The 25,114-nt window shown below is 40.6% G+C and overlaps 1 protein-coding gene across 1 annotated transcript; it reads left to right on the forward strand.

The window, feature by feature from the left end:
* Nucleotides 1-1,135: 1,135 nt before the first annotated feature.
* Nucleotides 1,136-22,656, forward strand: RASD2 (RASD family member 2). Its single transcript, XM_066596213.1, has 3 exons — nucleotides 1,136-1,716; nucleotides 10,178-10,457; nucleotides 21,195-22,656. The coding sequence occupies exons 2-3, from the start codon at nucleotides 10,187-10,189 to the stop codon at nucleotides 21,722-21,724; spliced, it is 801 nt and encodes a 266-aa protein (XP_066452310.1). The 5' UTR covers nucleotides 1,136-1,716; nucleotides 10,178-10,186; the 3' UTR covers nucleotides 21,725-22,656.
* Nucleotides 22,657-25,114: the final 2,458 nt, after the last annotated feature.

Below are 25,114 nucleotides of genomic sequence, written 5' to 3' on the forward strand. Positions count from 1 at the left end.
CCCACCCCACTTTAAAAAAAAAAAAATTTTCAGTACATTATATGGTACTATTGAAAAATACAACTCGCACAATAAATAAGATCTTGCATGGCTATATTGAAGGAAAAATAAAGAAATTATGATTTTTATAGGGAAAAACAGAAATTAAAAAACAAAAAATGGTTCGGGAGTGAAGACATTAAAGAAATCCAATCTCTGATTGTTGCACCTCTATCCGATTTGTTTAACCAGTCTATTCTAATAGGTGATGGTCTTGATGATTGGCCAATATTGTACCCTTCCATGAGATGGGTAGTAGAGAAGAACCCGAGTGTGGTTTTAGCACATTATAGACGCGTGAAAAGATTGCGTCTATTACATACAATGGTTTCCTATAGAAGCGTTAACATGAAGGAATTTTAGACTCACAAAATATTACATCTAACAAAAATAGAACAGCGACTGCAAAGCTCGCATCTAAGGGCTTATTCACAGGAGCGTGTATTGGCCGCCGTTTTCATAGCCGTCCGATATATACTACTATCTGATGCATTGGATTCTAATGCATCAGATCACACTGGCGTATTCCCGTGGCCGGCCAGTATAACGCCGGGCACTTTTACACTGGGCAGGAAAGATAGTCCTGGAACTATCTTTCCCTGCCGGAATGCGGCCACTGCAATAGACTCCTATGGGAGCCAATGATAGCGGCCCGAGAGGGGAGGCAGTTTAGTAGCCTCTCCTCATCTCCTCCGCTTGCGGGCTGTTTGCGATGGGAGGGGTCGGGATGAAAACAACGCTTGTGTGAAAGAGTTCTTAATGTGTAGTTAAACTAATGGAAACTCTCCTAAAAAGAAGCTATTTGATCACATAAAAACTATCAGTCTGTTACGCTACACAGCGGGGCTTTATTGAGGGCAGATAATGTCAAAGTAATCTCACTGACATATTAGCCAAAAGTCACTTGGACAAGTAAAGGAATTCCATAGTTATCAGTCCATAAAGTGACACATTGTAGATTTAATTGGACTGTGTCCTGAAGTCCAGATTAGGCTGCGTCCTGAATGGTTAAGCGTTTCTCAAATTGCTACAACATCGCCATATGATCCATTACATATAGACACAGCTTGAAGGACAGATCATACAGTTTCTTGGTGCGCAGACATAATGCTACATTAGGACAGAGAAAGCTTCTTCACTTCATTGTCTGCTTCATTATCAAACCCCCCTGTCATCAGTTCTGCATCGTAGAGCACTAATCACCCGCTACGAGAGATGCACGCTGGTCTGTACATGTGCCATGGACTGAGATCAGCGGCTGTATGATTGGAGATCTTCATGGAGAGAGGTGGAGCAGGGAGGCTGAAACAATCTTCTTTCAATTGTTGCCGATCCAGCCGCACGATTCCCTCCATCTGCGCTGCTGCCGGCGGATGCTGCAACTTTGTGTGTGATGAGAAGGGGAGAAGCAACAGAAATCTCCGCAGATCTGTCCTTGTGAATGCACGGAATGCACAAACTTCCCACGTGTGTCAGGCTCCTGATGTACACAGCATAGTATGTAGAGCGGCTCACAATGAGAGCTGACAGGTCCAAGAGACTGCAGTATACGGATTGTATGTAAACACTTTATGGGGACACCTCTCAGTATTCGGAGAGAGAACACAATCTCTGCTTTGCACAAACAGGAGGATTTCCAGGCAGCACAGTTCTAACAGACCCTGCACCCTGACCAAGGTAAGATTAAGCAGCTTGTAATATCCTATCCCTAGTAGCTGATGTTATTTAGGTTTCTCACCTGTCTACCTATGTATTGCTATTGTGTTAGTAATGTAGGCAATGCCAAATTGCACAAGACAGGTTCACCACAAAAGCATTGCCATTCTAACCTAATCTATAAACCTGGGCATCCTCATCTTCACATGATGCAATTAATTACAGTAATTTCTAGTTTGTAGGAGCAAACAATCCAAATGTTGTCCGTCCATCAGTCATAATATCTATCAGATATGCTTCAAAACACTTAGGGCCACTCTCATCCGGCAATATGTGGTCAGTATTTTGGAATCCAAAGCCAGGACTGAGTCCAAAATATAAGGAAGGTGTAAATCTTCCCTTATAGTGATTACATATTGTGATTGTGATTGTGTACTATTTCTGTGTTTGCTTCACTCCTGGTTTTGGCCACCAAATCCTGACACAAATTGCTACAGAAAACTGCCCTATGAAAGTGGCCCAATAGTCTTCTATACTAGTTTTCAGGGCTTTGCACAATACATCCGAATTATTTCATGTGCTATAGTAGGAATGGCTTTCAAAGACAGCATTTTCCCTTTGTAGCAAAGTAATGCCTGTGTGTTCCCGTTTTAAAGCACCATCCTAATCATACCCATACACAACACTTTTTATATAATAAAATTCAGAACACATGTTCCATAGGGAACAGTCTGTAATGTCTGTGATCAGCTTATAGCCAATAAACATTCATGCAATGCCAGAAATAAAACACATCCTAACAGTTTTTTCCCCTAAAAATACTGCCGTGCTTTCTAGTAATAGTTTTGATATAGTGATAATAATCTGTTATAAAAATCCTGGTATTGGGATGTTACCATCTATTTAATTAGAATTCACATTGTTTAAGAAAAACAATATAACTCCTTTCCCCATACAGTCTGTTGCTACAAATATATAATTCTGATAGGACTCCTTTTTTTTGCAAATGATTAAAGGGAGCTTGGGGGGTCATGTTTGCACAGAATGATGTCTTAAGGATGTGTCTTTTTTCACATGGCATCTCCTCGTCTTCCCAGGTTAGGCAGAAAAACTAAAATTCTAGCCAGATGTTTTTTTTCTCCTTTGGATGTTCAGTGCATGTATCCCAATGTGTCGGAGTATTCTTGGAGGTACGGCATTGAAAGGGGCAGTTGCACACCCATTAAGATATCCTTGGATAGGATACTGAGTCTCATTTATAATAGGTATTCAGTGATACAAATTGCAAATAATCCTCAACTTTGTCTGCTTTCTATTATGACTGATTTCTTGACCACAGTTAAAAAGACCTCCTGAGAAATGTGCTTGTAGCAGAACGGTTGGTAATACCTAGACATTGGAATTTAGGCATTGGGTCTCTTTGCGAGTGGCTCTCTGAATTCCACCAGATAATGAGCATGAAGAAGATAACAGATAGGCAGGAGTGCTCAGATGTTTTTGTCTCCTTTTTGGTTGGCATGACAAGATTTTGAGAAGACTCCAGAATTCTCGGCCTTGATGTGGTACAGCACCCATTTGAAGCTCGCTTGCTGGTCTCTTGCAGCCCCTTCCTTGTGCCTATCCCCAACCCTTAATTTTCCTCTTAAGGCCTTTCCCATGAGCGTATATCTGCCCGCCGTTGTCACGGTTGGCTGATAGACGCTGTGATCTGATGCATTGGATTCTAATGCATCAGATCACATGGCTATATTCCCGTGACGTAAAAGTGCCCGGCCGGCCAATATAGCGCCGGGTGTTTATACATTGGGCCCCAAAGATAGTCTTGGAACTTCTTTTGGGCTGGAATACGTTGGCCACTGCATGGGCTCCTATGAGAGCCAATGACAGCGGGTGGAGGGAGTTTAGCAGCGTGACTGCTAAACTCCCTCCCTCTTCTCTCCTCTCCTCTGGCTGAATCCAATGGGAGGGGGTGGGATGGGGTGGAGCTAAGCGCTGCCCTGTCCCGCTTCTTTCCATTGCTGGCTGCGGACAATACAGGAATCTTTAAAGGGGTTGTCTCGCAGCAAACATCAAAATTTTACATTACCCCATTCCCCCTGTCACCCCCCTGGCATAAAATAGCAATTTAAAGCGGTTTTTAAACCGCTTGCTACTCACCGATCCGACGAAATATGGAGTTATAAAAATCTTCTCCCTAAGATGGCCGCCGGTCCTTTCCCAGGAATGCACTGCTGTTTTCTCCCATGGTGCACCGCGGGTCTTCTCCCATGGTGCACCATGGGCTCTGTGCGTTCCATTGCCGATTCCAGCCTCCTGATTGGCTGGAATCAGCACACGTGACGGGGCGGAGCTACGATGACGACGCGGTGACCAGCTCTCCGGCACGAGCGGCCCCATTCACCAGCCAGAAGCACGGACTGCGCAAGCGCGTCTAAAAACGCCAGAAGACATCAGAATTAGACGGATCCATGGCGAAGGGGACGCTAGCAACGGAGCAGGTAAGTGAATAACTTCTGTATGGCTCATAATTAATGCACGATGTACATTACAAAGTGCATTAATATGGCCATACAGAAGTGTATAACCCCACTTGCTGCCGCGAGACAAACCCTTTAAACTATTATTGTTCGTTTTGTGCTTAATGGTACTAAGAAAATTGTGCAAGCTGTGAGCAACAATATGGATAATTCTGCTTTGGTTCATAACTGTTTATTTTGGCATTCATTTACAGTTGGCTATATTCTGTTAATATTATTATTTCAAAAACTTAAAAAAAAATGGAGTATATACAACTCTTGTCACAGTGACTACTCCGTCCTGTAGAACTCATCTGTATAAACTACATAACTATAAAATAATAATTTTCGAAGATGTTAATGGAATTAGTAAGATATCTAATATCTCAAATTTTATTTTTTTTTCTATAGGGCTCCTGCCCCCGGCCGGGTCGGATTCCGCCTCTGAAATCTCTCAGCGAAATCCAACCCGGCACCCCCTATAAACCCTATTCACTTCTTCGGATCCGTGGCGAGAGTCTCTGCCAACACACATGTGAAGTGCAGCGCATAACGCGCCGGCGCTGGGTGGTGAAGCAATTTCCTGCGATACTTCCGCTGTGCTCACAATGGAAGCCGTCTGTGCGATTTTCTGCAATGAATAGGACATGCTGTGATTCTCCCCTGCTTGTGGGCAGGGGAGAATCTGTTAACGTAGCATGTCTGTAAACGGGTATTGTTGCGGAATTTGCGGCGGGTGTCTGACTGCGAATCCCGCAGCGTTTACCCGTCCGTGGAAATTCGGTGATAAACTCTGCAGTTATATTAAAGCTAACTATATTACTAAACGCATATACTAATGTGCACATGATAACCAATTGTAATATAATATTGACATAAATGTTATCAAAGTTTAGTGTTTGGGGCAACATTCAGAAGGCCAGAAGTGCCACGATTGTATGTAATTAGCATTCCTGCATAAGGCAGTCTCCACAGGAATGAGTCAGATTCCACATGCGGGAGCCCACAGTAGAATCCAGCTCTGACCGCAGTCGGCGATCCCGCATATCTTCTTTTCCTGTACTGTGGATGACAGAGGATGCTCGCCATCGGTTAAGCACAGTACAGGGGTTTTTTCTTAATATTCGTCTTTCCCGCACTGTGGCTAGATGATGATGTGGGTACCTGCGGCCTATCCACAATGTCACTTGTGGATGGGCTGCAAGTCGGGCGGCTTTCATTGACTTCAATGGAATCCGACTGTGTGGAGTTCACACAAAAATAGAACATACTGAGATTTTACATCCGCTCAGGGAAATCGCAATTGCTATCCGCTAATCTGAGCGGACATGCAAATGTTCTATTTTTTCAATGGGTGTGGAATACCGTGGATCGTTTACGCCAGGTGACAATCGTGGATTCCCGCAATTCAAATCTGGTCATGTGCAGCCGGCCTAAAGCAGATAGTGATGAAAAATATACTTCAAATATGCAGAATAATACATGGTTTAAGAATTGATGGAAAAATTTGCTTTGTGAATTTTTCTGGGTCAAAGCTGTATTATTTGTTGCACATGAAAAATGTGCACAGCATAGAAAAAATAAGAGTGTGCATATATAATGGTGCCTGCTAACTAAATAGACTGGAGGGGTTTGCTTAAAGAGGTTTTCTCACCACAGTAAGGTTTGCCAATATGATATGCCATCACATAGAGATTTTAGGGGTTTGGCCTTTAGGACCCTCACTGATCCTTAGAACAAGGAGATGGGTACTAGGGCTTAAGGAAATCTAGTATTTGCCGAGTTGCATTACTTGCCCTCAAACTGTTTGGAAGTAAAGTTATGCAGGGAAAAATCTGAATGAGCTGCAGCCCCTTTGTCCTAAGGAAAGGTCATCAATAGTAAATGCCCAGAATACCCCTTTAATCACTTATGAAAATCAAAAGTAGAGTTTAAAGTAATCCTCTAATCAGGAGCTCAAAATTAATAAGTAAATCAGAGGAATGATTACCTGATATTTATTTTTCACAGATCAGCTCTTTGGATGCATTTTAGCTCAGTTCTATTAGGACAGAACTGTGATCTATGACTATTGTTTAGCTACAGTGCCTAATATGATGTGGTCTGTGACACACCTACAATCTCATCATTGGTTCAGAGAGATACACCCCCTGCCTTCTCTGCAGCCTGAACCAATAATAATAGGGTTGGTGTGTCCAAGACTACTTTAGATTAGACACTGTAGCTAAACCATAGAGACAGATCATATCTCTGTACTAATACAGCTGAACTAAAAAGCAGCAGAGGAGCAAGAGGTAAAGATAGTAAATAGCAGGTAATCATCCCCTGTACATACTGACTTTCAGTTTTGAGCTCCTGGCTACAGTTACAGTTGCTATGGTTTCTGGTCATAAAGTATAAAATAAACATTGCAAGGTTTAGGGTAACAGAACTGGACATAGGACAAAAATGATCAGAGTTCTAGATCAAAAATATATTAGAATCAGGTACATGGAACAATACTAGGCAACTAGAACACAACAGAGCCAAGTCCACAGAACTAGAACATCCACTCAGACAGCAACTGGACACCAGGATTTTACAGCAGAGAGACAGCACTCGAACAGGGATCAGAAGAACAACATGGTACTTCAGGGTTTGATGACAGTAACAGCTGAGTTGAGCTACCAGATGATCAACCAGTCATTTCAGGGTTCTATACTGGAGGCACGACAGAGACAAGATTGCACAACAAAAGAAAGTACAGATAGTTAGATATACTTTCAGGTCAGATATAGGATATATACTCAAGGTACATCAAGATATATCAAGATACAGGTCCAGGACTCAGCGCACACTCACTCAAATTCAGAATACAAACTCATAGGTTCAGGATATAGACCTAGATCCCGATTTTAGGGTATACAGGCTCTAAATCAGAGTTTAGGTATAGACTCAGATTAGGTTCAGAGGAAGAGTCAAAGCAACTAGCCATGTCTATTTATGCTGCGGATTTCAATCCTTGAAATACAAAGATTTAAATCCGCAGAATTTTCCCAATTAACCCCTTAATGACGCAGACCCTTTTTCCATTTTTGTTTTTTCCTCCCCCCCTTCAAAAAAATCGTAACTCCTTTATTTATCCATCAACATCGCTGTATGAGGGCTTGTTTTTTGCAGGACGAGTTGTATTTTTAAATGATGCCATTTACTGTTCCATATAATGTATTGAAAAACTTAAAAAAATTTTTAGTACAGTAAAATGTACGTACCCTTACGTCCTTGGTCGTGAATGGGTTAAAAACATAGCCAAATCCATACAATTTGGTTGCAGATTTGGGCACTACAGAGTTAAAGCATATTTGCTGTGGGTTTTCCGCTACAGAAAGCCCACAGCAGATACGTGCCGTGTGAAGGTGCCTTTAGGAGTTTGGTCACATGGGTTGTATTCGCTGTGGAAAATTTACAGCAAGTATACAGTGGAAAAATTTGCATATCTGCCTGCGATGTAACCTCATGCCGAATTTTGTGGCCAAACGACAACTTCTTCTAGGTGCTTTATTTTTTTTTTACAAAGAGCGTGTATATCAATTAATGAATTTTGGGTGGGTTACTTTCCCTTTCCTGTTTTTGAAGCATTTATGTGAATTTGAACAAAATCTGCCCATTTTACTTTGAACAAAACCGGAGGCAAATCACCGCTGTACATTATTTAAAGAATGTAGCTGTGTTTGATCTTTTTCTGAATATTGTTGCTGTTTATTTCTTATGCATAAAAGCTTCTCTGGGGGCCGCAATATCGGAGACTCAGACTTCCTTCCTATATTTCCTGTATAGAAAGTACAACAGGGTGTGACTGCTATATGGCATTTGAAATAAATGGGAGACCATTGACAGAGAAATCTCATCCTGTGCCTATAGATATAGCTAAGCTGACAAGTGAACTCCAGAGGACTGGAAATATCAGACTGCTCTAGCGGCCAATGTGAAAAATGAAAAAGGATAAAAGTTATAACAAAGAAAAACTACACAAAATCTGGAAGGAAAACTTGATTTAAATAAGTTATCGTGATTCTCCGCGGTGATATACTACCTTTAATGCTTTGTTTGATCCTATTATCCTATATATTCTCTGTAGTGCAACATTTCAAAATGTATTTATGGCATTTTGTACATAAAATCTCCACATGAATACAATATCTCAAAAACAACACATAAAACTATATGAATGCACAGCAGGAAAGGAAATCTACAACATCCATGAATCTTACAATAACATTGGGATTACAGTATACCTCTCAGGGCAGAGTTGTCTAAATATGAATCCATGGACTCCAAATCTCGTCAAAAAGTCCCAAATCTTTGTTTAAGGAAACATGTTTTGGTGGCTTTAACAACCTTGGAATTGTACTTAGATGGCTATTGGCATAAATAAAAGGCTACCTCTTATTAAGTCACATGTCATAATGAGAGGACAGTCTGCAGCTATAGGCTCCTTGTCCACAGCTGTTGCGGAAATCTTGCCAGCGATATTCCGCCATGGGGGCACAGGGGGGAAAGCTGTCAGCTCTCTGCAGTGATCACCGCGGAGAATCACAGCAAATCATGGCATGCCGTGATTTAGATTCCACGAGTGGAGAATCACTATGATTCTCCGCTCACGGACGCCGCTGCGCTTTCCATAGCAATGCTATGGAAAGCATTCACTGCGTTACCCACGGCCGGAATATCGTCGCGGGTAACGCAATGAACAATCACCTGTGGACAGGCAGCCTTATAGGTGACTTGGAGCTTTGAAAGTGGACAGTGGGGGACAGTGGGGGAATGAGGAGGCAAGCAAGTATAATAAAAATCAAACTCTCTAAAAGCCCCAAACTTGAACTTTCTCATGAAAACTGACTACGATGGGAACACCGCTCTGTATGAGAAGGACAAGGGGTTAGGATTAGTGCTGCCAGGCTACGCTGTTTTTTGCAACTCCCATAGAACTCCCATAGAAGTCAATAGCAGAATGCGCTACTAGTTTGTGTACTATGCTGTTTGTGTAACTTCCATTGACCTCTATGGGAGTGCCAGAGTAGTAAACCCGCTTAGCTGTTTCTGTAATCTCAGCCTCCTTGTATAGCTGGGCAGTAGACAGCAGGGGCAAGAATGGGAGATGCCCTGTTTCCTTGGAAATAAGACCTACCCTGAAAATAAGCCCTAGCATGATTTTTTAAAAGATTTTTCAGGATGCAGAATGATTTTTCAGGATTTTGGAGGATGCTTGAAATATAACCCCTCCTCCAAAATTGAGCCCTAGTTACAGTTAAAAAAAATGACAATGTAAATAGTGTCCAGGCAGCTATACATGTAAAAAAAGTAAAATCTTTTGGAGCAAAAATTAATATAAGACCCTGTCTTATTTTTGGGGAAAATGCAGGTAGATGCATACATATCTCCCCTCTGGGATATCCTGTGGATATGCCATAAAAGTATCAGATGGGAATATCCCTTTAAGTTATTATACTTGCTCTTTAGAAGACAAATTTAACATGATTTATCTATTTAATATAATTTTTTGTTGACGTCTGTAACTTGAATAAGAATTTATAATATAATATTTAATTGTTATTTTTAATTGCATTATTTTAATATAATATAATAAATTGTTCAGAAAACAATTTTAGAACTACGATTTTGGATTACAATTACATTCCTATTTAAAGATAATTAAATTCTCAAACAAGCAATGTGTACTCTGATGAGAACAAATAGTCATTTCCACCTGGATGTACTGCTGGATGTTCTACTGCATTCTGCTAGAAAAATTGTATAATGATTAAAAATATAAATAATACCTTTCCCATTGTTTTATTCTGTGGACATGTTGGTCATGTATTCTTTTGAGATGTGAATGATAAAAAAAATAAAGTATTTAAAATTGTTCTAGCTGACAATAGAAATGATTTTGCATAACAATTTTCTATGGCTTTTCTGTGTCACAGCCGAAAGCCATGATGAAGACAGTTTCCAGTGGAAGCTGCACACTTAATGTCCCAGCAAAGAACTCCTATCGTATGGTAGTCCTTGGTGCCTCACGGGTGGGGAAAAGTTCCATTGTTTCTCGCTTCTTAAATGGACGCTTTGAAGACCAGTATACACCAACAATTGAAGATTTCCACCGTAAACTATATAATATTAAAGGAGATATGTACCAGTTGGACATTTTAGATACATCTGGCAATCATCCCTTTCCTGCTATGAGAAGACTTTCAATATTGACAGGTAAGAACAATAAAAGTAAATGTAACCTGTATGTAAATATTAACAACTTTAAATGGGTTATATAACCATCTTATCCTCTTTCCATATGTCCTGTTAGGGCATATCAAATTTGTAGAGTGGAGTTCCCACTTGGAACCCACCATCTATGTGCCAGTATGAAGAGTAGCTGCTCTGGTGGACTAAATGCATTTTATTTGATTTTGTCTGCAATGATCTCCCTATGGAGGAAATACTTGGCCAACTGTGGCCTCCACTAGCAATACCAACTGATTGTTGGGCATAGAAAGGCTAGACCTGAGGAGTTGACTTGAGCACCATGCTGGTTTTCAGAAAGGGCTAATCATAATTTAATTTTGATGTTTTAGAGCAGGGATGCACAACCTTAAGTGGTCCAAGGGCCACAATATATAATTATATCACTCTCAAGGGCCACAAGAAAACCTAAAGTGCCATTTCCCATCTGAGACATTTATGGTATATTAATAGTAAATGCCTAAAATGTCAGGTCTTGGTTCCACTTTCTTGACTACAACAGATCAGAATGGGGCACGCTCTGCTTGGCACTAAAGAAAAGATAAGACATGACTATTTTAATTACAGTTTCTTGAAGTTATAGAAACAGCTGTACATTTCACAACTCCCTTATGAAGGCATATGGCTACCTCTACTATTCATTTCCTCCTCTCTAGAATGCTAAACCTGTAAGATATTTATATATCTTGTGGATATGTCAGCAGTGCACTGCTCTCCGATTGGCCACTTCTGATCATAGGAGCAGTGCTGCCCAATCAGAAAGCAGATATAATGCACTGGTAGTCTGACACTACTAATGCAATGTGGAGAATAGGTAGTCTGAAGATTGTTGGCTATCTTGGATGCCCGAAAACAGAACACAGAACCAGCGGACCAGAGGGACCTCAGAGAAGAACAACTGCAGGTAATAGGCCCCCCTCACCTTCAGGTTGTCAGGCAGAATCTTTGGATTTCTGTGGCCGCTTTAAGTGAGACCACAGAAGGAATAGATTGGGAGACTCTTTATGAGAACAAATTCTATACAGTTGTCATGCCTGAAGACCCCCTGTGATGAGGGAAAGGGATCTAGTAGTCAGGACTGCTATATAATTGTGTATAAATAGACTGCCCGGAAATGTTCTCACATGATAAGATTCACTGGGTGCTGGGGTGATACAGGGTGGGAAACTAAGCAGAATTTACCCCTAACAAATTTTAATATAGCTTCCATAGAGCTTGTCAAAAGGCTTTCGTAGACCCCTAAATGATTAATATGCCAAGTGACAAAGGCAGCATTTCCAAAGCATTTTTACTATTTAGATGCGTTCTATCACAGATGCTGAAAACCGCACTGAGATGGAACAGTCGAGCAGAAATAAACTGAATATTCACTTGCATTAGTGAAATACCACTTTGAAACATAGAGACAAAGAAAATTGCTGGCTGAAAAAAAACACATGGTCCATCTAGTCGCCCTTATATTATTTTCTTTTTCTCTAGATAGATATATGATTATCCCCGGCAGCTTGAATTAATTTATTGTTGGTTTTCCAACCTCAACTCCCGGATGTTTTCAAGCATGTACTACTCTTTCAGTAAAAGAATATCTCCAGACGTTGCATCTGATTTTCCCCAACTAATGTCAGATTGTCCCCGTGTTCTATTGTTTAGCTTCCTAATAAAAACACTTCCCTTCTGAACTTTACTTACACCTTAACATATTTAAAATACAAGGATAGTTGCAGCACACCAGACAAAATAGGAGATATACTCACTAGAGCCAAAATATAGACTTCTTGATGCAACGCTGAAATTAGACGCAGACCCTTCGTCCAAATAGTATCCGAATCACCAAACAATGTATCAGCAGCATCGGGGGTTTTTCAAAGAGATGAATCAATTGATGAGCTTTAAAACTTCACCTTTATTTCGTCCCGCATAAAACAACAGCAACGTTTCGGCTGTACTCCTGACAGCCTTTGTCAAGCCAATGTATAAAAAATGGATACCTCCACAGCCATTATATATCCCATCACCAACATCAATACCCAATAAAAACATCTAAAACTTTACAATCAAGCCTAACAGTTTGTTACCTGTGAGCCGATTGGTGCCTTCCTGGACCGAGCAGCTGAATCCATTCTCCGGTATAATGTGAAGCACCAAGTTTGGAATGGATATCATCATAGTGCGCTCTTACATGGTGCCTCCCATTGGCTGCCGTGACCAGCTGTTGAGCGCTGACCAATGGGCTTTACCTAAACGTGATGACGTCTATAATGATGTGTCGCTCATGTGACGTCATCACGCACCGCCAATGGCGCTGTCCTCTCCTCTGTAGGTCCCTCCCCCTGGCAACTGTCACTCGTTGCCAGGGGTTCCCTGGAGCTTTCCTACCAACGTTCTGACATCAGACGTCGGAGCCGCTGTGCCGACGTCTGAAATGTCATGTGACCTGCGTGATGACATCACGCGGCCACGCCTACCTTTTCGCATCATCTGCCCTATCCCCCCATTCAAACACTGGAAGCCTGCCTGTGCCGGAGCGACAACCCACACCAGGAATGCACCGCCCAGCGGACGCTTAGATCCCCTCCCGTCTGTAGATGTGTGGTCGCCTGGAACTACTCCCATTCGTAGATGATTTGTGTGTGAAATGAGCATGCGACATCTGTGTGCTTGAGTACCTGTGGGGTTTATTTTACATCTGTCTGTCCTGTTTCCTATTTTTGATCTAGAGACCTCGCCTCTTTGGTACAAGATGCATGGCCTTTTTTGTCATGACAATCGACCTGCTTGTAAGGTAGGGTCCTCTCCCCCATAAGTTGTTAGGGATAACTTTTCGTTTTATATTTGTCGGTGTGTTTTATCTTGGACTATGTCTCAGTGGGAACCTTTTACTTAGATGGCCTGCACGAATTAAGCCCTGTACGACTGTAACACAAGTCCCCTACAGGAACATAAAAAGCATAAAGAAAAAAATAGTAGTATAAAAAAAATAAATTTCCCCTCTTTGAATAAAAAAAAACAACAAAAAAACTAAAAACACATATTTGGTATCATCGCATTTGTATCAACCTTGGCAGGGGGCAAAACAGAAAGTATTCACAATGCAAATATGATGTTTCCTGGGTTGTAATTTCTGAAGCTCTATTTTAGAGGTACCGGAAAACATTTCCTATTGTTTCCTTTCAAGTGCAATAAACTGTAGATTTAATGTCTTCCTACAATTGCTGAACAGTAGAAATGTGGCGTACAATTCTATAGCGTCCTTGGATTAATGTCATGTAAGCCAGGAATTTCTTTTAGAAAACATAAAAGTGCCATGTCCTCTGTGGGTACTCTTACACAGGATGACTGTCGGGCCATTGGCCCCCATTTCTCATGTCTAGCAATAGCTAGTCCTTAAACGAGCACCTCCCGTCCATGTAGCCTGCTTGTAGCGCAACAGTCAGTGATTTTGTCCCATGAATTCTTAACCCAAGTCACAACCCCTTTCAGTCGGGGCTTTACAAAGTTTCCATGCTGATTGCTCCCCATTCTATTTTCAATGTAATCACTAATTTCCATGTGCAAATGGTCCTTGAATGGCTTGTTTATTGCAATATCAAGAGTCTGATCTGTTTTTCTCTTGTGAAGGAGCTTCATTTCTTTAGCACGGAGTGTGCTGGCTGAATCCCAGACTAGCAGACCTCTTTGGCCACCTTGCAAAACAAGCGGCAGCATTAAATTAACTCACTTCCTTATAACGGCTTGTGTGAACCAGGCTTTTTTAGTTTCAAGGATATAAATGCCTGAAACATGTTCAATCTTATCCTTCTTTTCCTTACTTATGATTAGACGTGGGTCTTTATTTCCATTACGACAAATTGCCAAAATACAGGTAACATGCGCTCTTTAATAACTGGTGGATGGAATGTAGATTGAAGGAGGCACCCCATTGATCAATTGTCGTTTGAGATCCTTGACCCTTAAACACTGCATTTTCGTCCATGGCAATTATGTTGGAAAGTTGGTATTTAGAAAAGTCGATGCCATCAACAAACGACTTGAATGTAAGCGCACGTTTATAACTTCAACATCTTTCAGCTTAAACAGCTAAGTCAATCTTCTTAGAGACAGTTCACATCGCTAAAGGAAGCCATCCAGCCAGTGTTGTAATGCTTTGAATTCTTCTGCAGATATTTCTAACTGAAAGGCCAAATTCTTGAATATCAGCCCTGCGCACAACCAAAGCTTTCACTCTCCTGTCGCCAATCCATTCACAGAGTAGGTCTTCCAGCTCAAGAAATAATACTTGTCAACGTGATCCACACTTGCGCTTCTTAGCATTTACCTTGCACACCTGTTATCGTACTCTGCTCGCCATTTTCGGGCCATCTGGCTATCCAACATCTTCTGTTTGCAGTTAACAGTAAGATTTTTGCCCTAGGAGCCCTCCTTGATTCAGTTCTTGTCCTCAATAGAATAGCTGTTTCTTTTTGCACTCATGTTGTCTTGGGGTTTATCTGTTTACATAGAGTACTGTTAAATATTCGATAGACCCTTCAACAAAAAAAGCAGGAAAAGTATCACATTCAAAAGACAATAAAAGTGGCAAGTGTGGGGCTCTCACACACTGATCGGGTACCGGTAGTTCCGCTGGTGTCACTACTGTCACAGGCACTTAATACCCTGTCAGGTCCCTCAACCAATTCATAAATCCCGCTTTCACTAAGCGATGACTGTAATTGGTTCTTCAAGAGCTGCTCAGCCAATTAATGCAGCGCTCGAAGATTATTGGCTGGGATGGTCATTTACCAGCTGGATGGCAACCCTACTATCATCAGCAAAAGTTCATACACTTGTATTCCTCCTCAAAGTGTATTTTCAGACACTTCTTGGTCTTCTTCAGCTCATCTCTGATATTTCAGCTGCAGTGGTGAAGGCCACGGGTTCTCAGTAACCTGCACCATTTTCTTCTTAGAGTGATCAACGCAAGCGCTGTCCCTCCCTTTCCTTTTCCTCTGACGGTTAGTTTAAGAGACACGAGATGGAAATTTCTTTAGAAAAAGGACTGCAGCACAGGTTAGAGATAAGGTCACCAATACAGCAGCAGAGAGGTTGTGTGGGACAGGAGCCTAGCGACAGACCTGCTGAAGCAGAAGTGGTGAAGATTTAGGTGTTAGTAGGGGATAGAATGGATCTGTCTTACATCTATTCCCAAGAAAAACTATAGGGCAAAACGTAGATCCAATCCAGCATTTCAGAGGACTGTCAAGCACCATCAATACTGTTTGCCTCTGGGAAGTACTGGTTCTCGTTGCAAAGATCCAGCAGGGTATGGAGACTTAATTCAGTCAATATTCCATAAGGCCTCCTTCACACCGGCGTATGCGCATTTGCATACACCTCAGCGTAATGTATTTGCGCCATGAACAGGGCATTTTTGCACTTGCGTCTGCACATACTGTTGTTCTTTTTCTGCCCGCAGGGCATGTTTATCTGTGAGTGGGACACAGATATAGTGGCCCAGAGGGTCCTACAGAACAATCACACCAAATTTTGTCATGTCACATCTATCCATGCACTTCTCTTAGGCATAGAAGGTGCCGTACATCGGAGAAACCCTGATTCTCCCCTTCCTGAGCTCAGAGCTTAGTGTTGGCAAACAGCTGGTTACCTATTGGCTGTCTGTCACACCTATATGGATTGGTGAGCGGGTCCAAGGGCGGAAAACCTTTACATGTGTTCCTATGCAGAGTGGGTGGAGAAGAAAGAGTGTGGGAACTTAGTGTGAGGAGAAGGGGTGAGGAGTCTGAGGAGAAAGACGTGTGCAGCAAGTCGTGGTCAGAGAGGAGGAGTGCTAGCGAGCCAGTCATGTGTGCAGTGTTTTCTACAAGTCTAGGAAAGGTAGCGAAGTCCCTTTCTGCTCCCTTGTCAAACCTGCAGTGAGGAGATCCGAGTGGGAGGCCACCAAAATGGTGAGTGTAACTACCCAGTGAATTCAAAGCCAGGATTATTCAGTGGCCATCTTTAACTCCCATCCAGCCCCTGCATCATACACTTCCAGTAAACCCACCAACTAACTAGCACTGAGGGGAATCTTACTGAGTTATTTCTAAGAGAATAGAGAGAGCGTTGAAGAAATTGTTTTTCAAGTACAAATCTATTGTGTTCAATGTGTTTTATTCCTGCATTACTGTTGGCTCTGATACGTCTTTACTGCTGCAAAGTTTTATTCTATTACCAATTGTTATCATCAAAAGCTTCAGTAAATCTGTGTGCTCCCAGTTTTACTAAAACAAGCTACAGGACTTGTCTCAAGTTATTCCGCCATCTTTAGACTTGGAAATTTAGGTTGGAGTACTGGCGTCACCTGTGAGAAAACAACTGTTCATTGTAGACGTATCCATATACATTACTCTTGCCACTGTGCGACGGCTGAGCAGAGCACTGTTATCGCCACTGTCGGCAGGGCTAACAGAGCCAGCCGTGACAACAATTTTACAATCCCCGTGGTCTCACCTGCTTTGGCCGGCTCTGCTCGGGTGTTTCAAAGACACTCCCTGATTTAAATTGCTATTTAGCCTTAGGAGTTCCAGATGTTCTTTTTACAGCGGAACTGCACAGTGTATTGCCATCTCCTTGCGTATTAAGCGCACATTAGCACCCCCCCATAGACTTCTATGGGGTCCTTAGGTGCACAAACAAAATAGAGTTTACTGCAATTATGTTTGCACGCGCGAAATATGGAACTCTATACAGACCCATTGTAATCAATGGGTTCTATTCTCTGTGTATCACACTCACATATTTGCTGTCCTCCAAAACAAATAAAAACTTCAGCAAAACCCAAAGTATACAATGTGCCACAACACAGCTCAGACTATAAAGTAGGACATGGTAAATAATAACATACAGCATATATACCATACACTTGACTCCTATGCTATGCATCCCCCATGTAGACAGCTGGTTTGGGGTTTTTGCACCTTGTCTGTATAGAACAAGGTATTGGTTGGTTGGATCAGATGTCTGAGTGCGGCTTCACATAAGATTATGTGCAAAAATGCTCACAACAGCGCAGTATATTTGCGCATAAACGAGGTTTGAGGAGGTAGATTTGTGCGCGTGTCAGCACATATTACTATACTTTTAGCGCACGCAGGGCTAGATCACACGTGCGCATGACACACCCTGTCTGTGGATGTAATAGCTATTTAAGCCTAATATGGTCCAGATGTGTTCTTTTCGTTTTGCGCTGTGTTAAACCTTCCCCTTGCATATTTGTGAACCTCCCATAGACTTCTATGAGACTTTTGCTAGGAAAAATGCAGAAAGATAGAGCAGGTCTTATTTTTTACCGAGTATGATAAATGTGCTCTTGAGAACGAACCCATTGAAAACAATAGGTTCAATTCTCTGTGTTTAGAGCACAAATACAAGTGACCCTGCAGCGTCCTATAGGGAGACCTCAGACACATGACATACGTGGGGAGCTGGGAGGGTAAAGTGTTGGCTTGCCACGGCAGCACTTACTAGGCTCCTTCCCCAAGGGATAACACACAGCAAAGGCCAGAGTATCACTGCAGGCCACATGACACCCCTAGGATAGGGAGATCCCCAACATACAGAATAACAGCGGTTGTAGTTGTCACGGGTGACATCACCGTTCCTACACACACCGGAATGACCCTTGGCGGAGAACAAATGTCGCCACAGTTAGGTTTTACTACCACAGGTCTGTAGGAACAATTAGAGCATGGCATAAACTTTACTTAAAAAACTTTAAACAGGTAATACTTTACAGTGCAGGCACATGACTTCAGAACGTAATACGTCCACATGGCTCTCATAGGTTCAAAGATGCACATGTGTGAACAAAGACTCTTATCTTGCAGTACCTTCACCCTGACTTGAAGATGTGTGGGTGTGACAATTAAAGGGTGTACCTCTATGTGGTGATCCTGGCTCTGTCCGGCTGCGTAGGTAACTTAGAAAATTAGTTAGTACCTCTGCACTGGCCTTGAGAAGAAGTAGTTACTCACAAATGCTCTCTCACTTTTGGGAGCTCATTCCACTTACATCCAGAACACAAACAGCACTGGAAATCTCTCCTCCTCTTCCATCTTCACCACAGGGAGGCTGAAGGTGCCTCCATGTGGCTCTGTGTTAGGTAGAACTCAGGTGGCAGACAAGATAGAAGACCCACTACTTCACTTCCCGCTCTCAATCACTCACATTTATAACTTCTCTCATACCACATGACACGACAGACTTGATACATTTACATGCTGGCTTTGGATTCAATTAAACATGTAACCTTTCTATTTCTGCAGCTGTGCAACACACATACTGGAAATGACAAGACAGCTTTGCACAGTGAATCAACATAGGACAAACATGTATGACATTTATAGAGGGGACCAGGATGATGTACTGGGCCACTACAACCCTAGAGCTGCATCAAAAGCAGCTTCAATTATTCCATCCCCGTTATTTTCTAGCCTGACTGGAAGATTGCTTTTATCTTAAGGCATGATTAGACATCAGCAACGTTAACATAAGATACTTCTCTGCAATTATCTTTTCTGATCAGAAAGTCTTAATGAATCTGGATGGTCAGGATCTGTCAGGTCTCTTGTGAGCGGCGAAGGAAGTGAGCGGCGAAGGAAGAGAGGGAGACATTAAGTTCAGAGATAAACAGGCTTCAAAGAATTCATTAAGCATTTCCATTAATAAAGTTGTGTGAATGCTGTCAGAATTCAGAGAAGGACTTTGTGCTCCTGTTCTTCCAAGTGATTGACAGCTTTTATTGTAGGGATTAGTATACAGAGAGACCCATCAATCACTGTGTGTTGACGAAGGAAATGGGCTTTCTGTATGAGTTTTAGAAGCTTGTACGGTATGAGCACATTGAGGATTAAATCTGTATCAAACTTCATGTGTGGATTTTGGTGGACATTCTGCTGTGGATTTGATGTAGATTTTCACTGTGGAATTAACTTATTGCATTGCAATGAATGAATTCCGGGGTGAAAATCAACAGTATTTCTGCAACAAATGGAACATGATGCAGATTGGAAGATACGCAACCTGACTATCTTCAGCTGCTGAGTTTTTCACTGTAAGTGATTGGGGTTTGTTAAAGCTCCATTCACTTACATTGTACTGTACATTGCTGTGGAATTCTGTTTCACATTCTTCAGCTGAAATTCCACAGCAAGTCAACAGTATGTGGAGTCCCCATAGATTGGTTTCACATAGTGGCAGCTTCTTTATGTAGTTTTCTGAGCCAATGCCAGAAGTGGGTCAAGCAGGAAGAAGAAATAAAAGTTCTTACTTTTTATTTTCCTTTCCTTTTGAATTAACTTCTGGCTTTGACCCAGAAAATGCATCAAAACTACTAAGAAAATTGCTGCTTTAAAGAAACAAATAAAAAAAAAAAACTGTGTATGAAACTCCCTAGACTTCTTTCTTTTTTTCCTGACAATTTTTTTGGCCCTAGTACAAAGAAACATGAAAATCTTGCAGTTTTTTTACAAGATATTATGGTCAATGTTTTGGGGTTTTTTGCCCCCTTTTTGTGGGATGAAGTCTATGAGAAAATGCTGGGAAAAATGGTATACCTAGAACATGCTGCAAAAAAATACAATAATCCCAAAAATACACAAAAAGTGAGAAAACATTTCCACCTACTCCCCTTTTCCACAAACCAAAGGTAGTAAAAACTGTAATTGACAAAACAGCACAAAATGCTCCATTTTATAAATAAGGCTATGTATGAGACCAAATGTAAATGGCTTTTACATGAAAATAGTGATTCAAATAATAGAAAAGTATATGTCCCCGAACCCAATGCCTCCTCCTTCTCCTCTATGCTGCCCTCAGAGGACATGATTGAACTGCTTTAATCTTTAGTGGAGATTGAATGCGGTTCTCCAGTGTATCTGAAACTGGCAACTAAATAATGAGAAAAGATCAAGATCTCTTCTTTTACTTGTCGTTCATAGTTGCATTTTGTTTCTTCTTTATAGATTTTTTTTGTAATTTAATAATTAATTTATGTGTGCTGATGTCCCCGTTAATATTTTATGATTTTCCAGTATTCTCTCATGTTATGCCTCATTACATCCAAAATATTACCATACAGGCACTTTTTTAAAATAATGAAATATATTTAAAGGGTTTTCTCGGCAAAAACTATTGATGACCTACCCTCAGTTAATCTCTGGGGATCCCCAGTGATGAGCTGATCGCCTGGCCCGCTGTCACTACAGTGGCTATTACACTTTCACGTCCATCTCTGATGTCAGAGGCGGAACTGCCATAAATGTAATAACCTGCTTTAGCTTCCATTGATTTCAATGGGAGTGAAGCCAGCTGGGCCTCTTCTGCTTCCGTCTCCTATGATGCACATCCAGCCTGCTGCACTAACGGGCTGGGTGATCAGCTCATTGCTGGGGATCCCAGGTTGCTTTTCCACAGCGATTAACAATTATTCACCTATCCTGAGGGCAGGTAATAAATATTTTTTTTGCCTGAAAAGAACCCTTTAAAGATAGAACTAGCATCGTATTTGTAATACATATTATTAGTTTGATTCCTCCCAAACGAATTCACAACCTTCTCCTTGTCTGTCTGTAGACTACATGTATTTCTTAAATATTGAAGACATTGCGTGCTAGCATTTGAGAATATATTTTGGCCAGTAATATATTACAGTATGTTTGCTTTCCACAGGTGATGTCTTCATACTCGTCTTCAGCATAGACAACAAAGATTCCTTTGATGAAGTGAAGAGGCTGAGAAAGCAAATACTTGAAGTAAAATCGTGTGTTAAAAATAAAACAAAAGAAACTGGGGAGTTTCCCATGATGATCTGTGGAAACAAAAGTGATTGCGGGGAACACCACCGCAAGGTACGGTCTGAAGAGGGAGAACGTCTTGCCTCTGGGGATGAAAATTGCGCTTATTTTGAGATCTCGGCCAAGAAGAACATAAATGTAGATAAAATGTTTCAAGTCCTTTTCAGCATGGCTAAGCTGCCCAATGAAATGAGCCCTGCTCTTCATCGCAAAATCTCAATGCAGTATGGAGATTCCTTGCAGCAGAAGTCTTTTAGGTTAAGAAGGCTTAAGGAAATGGATGCATATGGCATGGTGTCCCCATCTGCTAGACGCCCTAGTGTCAATAGTGATCTCAAATATATAAAAGCAAAGGTGCTTGGAGAAAGTCAAGGACGTGACAGAGAGAAGTGCACTATTCAATAAGTCAATTTTTAGGCATTGAACTTTACAAAGTGCCTTCAAGATTGCTAGAATCCAAGAGATAATGATTGACTTGACAACTCATACTTCTCTCTCTGTTTTGGGAGCAATTACAAATAAAGAACCATGTCTCTGGGATGGGTTTCAGATCAATATCCTACGGCTTGGGAGAGACTTCGGACAATATATGCTATAAGAATTACTTAAGACTTTAAATGTAGATCTTGCTGAATTGAAACCTTTTGGTATCACATTCTTAGCACCTTCTTCTTGACACAAATATGAACTTACTATATTTAGTGGAGAATTGTATAAATGTACTAAACAATGAACCTCCGGTGTTTTATGGATGGTTAATTAACTAAATAATCTAAATTTTAAGGTAGCTTTTAATAAAAAAAAGACTATGAACTTATAAAGGTAAAGTGAAATGAAGTATATCTTCTAGGATAACATGAATATTACACATAATGCTTTTATATTGTATTTGCGATTTTCAAATGCTTGTTCTAGTGGAAAAGCATATATAATAGACATTTTTCAGAAGATTGTATATATATATATATATATGTGAAAGTCTAAGTCGGCACTGTTCTGATGGCATCTACTGGGAAATGAAAGAGAGCCATATTTTGAAAAGGTGGCACTCAGCTGATGGAAATAGCTTTAGTATAATTTCCATAAAAAAGAAACTGTTGGTACTCACTAAGAGTGCTGCATGGTTTTTCCTTATTTTAAAAGCAATTATAAATTGTACGCAATCTTTTTCTTTTTTTTAATTGGTTTAGTTTGTTTTAATTAATTTTAAAATGTTCCACTTAATTGTTTAGTCAACTGCATGTTGCTAGGTAGTAAGTGTATGCGTAGTATATAAAATGTAAGGCTGATGTGAGGACATTAAAAATGTTCCGATTCTCTGCTGATACATGCCAAAAGTTTGTTGATTCCTCTTCTTATACTACAATATTTTTGATGCTATGTTTTGCATTAATTATTAGAACAGTTACATGAAAAGACATTTCTGTTCAGTTTCTAGTAGCTGCTATCCTATGGGATAAAAAAAAAACAACAAAAATCATTCATGAACCCAGTTTGTTGTACCCCGATAAACGATAAACTTATTGATACGGTGTTTACCTGTTGTTCGCATGGAAAATTTTATGAAGTCATGGTTACTTTAGAGGAACCGAGCAATAAAATATGTATACACATAGAGGAGCATTAGATCCTCCTCAGGCTGCATGTACCGATGTCCCTCTGCAGACTGTGCCACCCCTCCCACTCTACTCCCTTAGGACCTAAAGAATGCTTGCACCAAATTTCACGCTAATATGACTCTGGGAAGTTACATTACATAGGGGTGCACTTACTTTTCCAATTGGCATAGAATAATCAAGTTGTGACCCCTTTACTTATTCTATTTAGGACCTAAAGAATGGTCGTGCCAGATTTAACGCTTGTACAACACTGGGAAATTACATTACATAGGGGCGCACTTACTTTTGCAATTAGCATTGAATAATCGAGTTGGGACCCCATTACTTTTCTTATTTAGGCCCTAAAGAATTCTTGTGCCAAATTTCACACTTGTACCACCCCAGGACTTAAAATTACATAGGGGTGGACTTACTTTTTCAACTAGCATTGAATAATCGAGTTGTGTCCCCTTTACTTTTCCTCTTTAGGACCTAAAGAATGCTTGTGCCAAATTTAATGTTTGTACGACACAGGGAAGTTAGAGAATTAGTGGTGAGTCAGTCAGTCAGTGAAGGCTTTCACCTTTGTAAATATATATAGATTTTACAGCAACACTTAAAATGTAGTATAGTCTGTCTATATCCTAGTAATACTGTACAGAGCTGGGTGCGATAACCATTACTTCTGTAGCCATACTCATGCATCGACTGAAAGGTACACTCTGTGCAGTGTACTATGTAATGTCTAGTGCAGAGCATGTCATAGAGAACACCAAAGAGCGAATCCCTCCATAATGCAGACCTCGTCACTAGACAATACTCAGCTTGCCTGCGGTGTTCCCTTGTAGCCCAGATGGCAGAGTGCAGTTTTTGATGCACAGCTAGCGAGCATCCTAAATTCCACAGAATGGTGCAGGAGGATATAACACACAGACATACTAAGCAAATAGAGACTTAGGTATAGCAGAAAGATGATTGTCTGAGGTTTGTGACATAGAATATGCATAGACATTTCTGTATTAGCTGAACATTTGATTTCCTGTCATTTTATCTTGTACGGTTTTAAAGTAACGATTGAACAGTTAAGTAAAAAACTCAAATTTAACTAAGAACGTTGACTCATCATCAAATTCAGTTTTGTCTTGTATGCCACTCTCAAAACTAGCTTAACCTCTGTAATTCTTGTAATATTAGTGGCTTTATCTGTCTTTCCCATGCTCATTTGCAAAGGCTTTATTTTGTTATTACTGAAGTCTGCTAAATTAATTGTCCAAGTGTCTTCATGCTTTCTCCTTTAATAATGAACTCCTCTTGCATTTAATTCTATACACTTGACTAAGTTAAATGTTTTCAAAACATTTATTATCTACTAGGCGATATACCCGTGTGTTGTATAGCGCTATAAGCACAGGGATTGGTTATTGAAAATTGGGCTTTCAAAGTTATGTCCTTGTCCTACATAATAATTGATGTTACTGCTCCATTTTGCAGTGCAGCTTTCATTTTACCATAGAATAGCAGTCCTGGAATATACAAACAAACCAAAAACCTGATTTTGCATTTTATTTATGAGATTTTATGAATAGCAGTCCCGGAATATAGAAAATGGGCCACAAAAATGAGCCAAGCACCCACTCTTATAGCAACCGATTACAGCGCAGCTTTCATGTTACCTCAACAGTATAAGAAATGAAAGCTGAGCTGTTATTGTTTGCAACTAATTTACAGGAGAAGTCGGTGAGTTTTCAATTTTTAATTTCGCCAGTATTCGCTGCCTGGTGCTAAAGAACGCTCAAGCAAAATTTCACCCAAATAGGGCCAGAACTGGGATTTGTAAACGACACAAGCAAAAAAAAACTGATTTTGCATTTTATACATAAGATGTGAATGAATTTATGGAGCAGAAACTGAGAATAAGTAGGCACATATTTTATACATAGATGCAAATAACTAAAATACAGTATAAAGTGTTACTTTCCCATAAATGGAAATCTTTGTTAACTTTTAGTAAGGTTAAGAAACATCTTGTATTATACCTTCATTTGATGGTTTTCCACAATAATGTTTTTTAATGACATAATATCCCCAAAAGGGAGTTATTCAACTTTAGGTTCTGGACTCAAAGAAAAATAAAGTAAACCATTACACATGACAGTTAACATCATTGAAGGAGCATCTCGAGTATGATGCTGTAAAT

The sequence above is a fragment of the Eleutherodactylus coqui genome, chromosome 3 (assembly GCF_035609145.1).
Source record: "Eleutherodactylus coqui strain aEleCoq1 chromosome 3, aEleCoq1.hap1, whole genome shotgun sequence".
Taxonomy (NCBI): domain Eukaryota; kingdom Metazoa; phylum Chordata; class Amphibia; order Anura; family Eleutherodactylidae; genus Eleutherodactylus; species Eleutherodactylus coqui.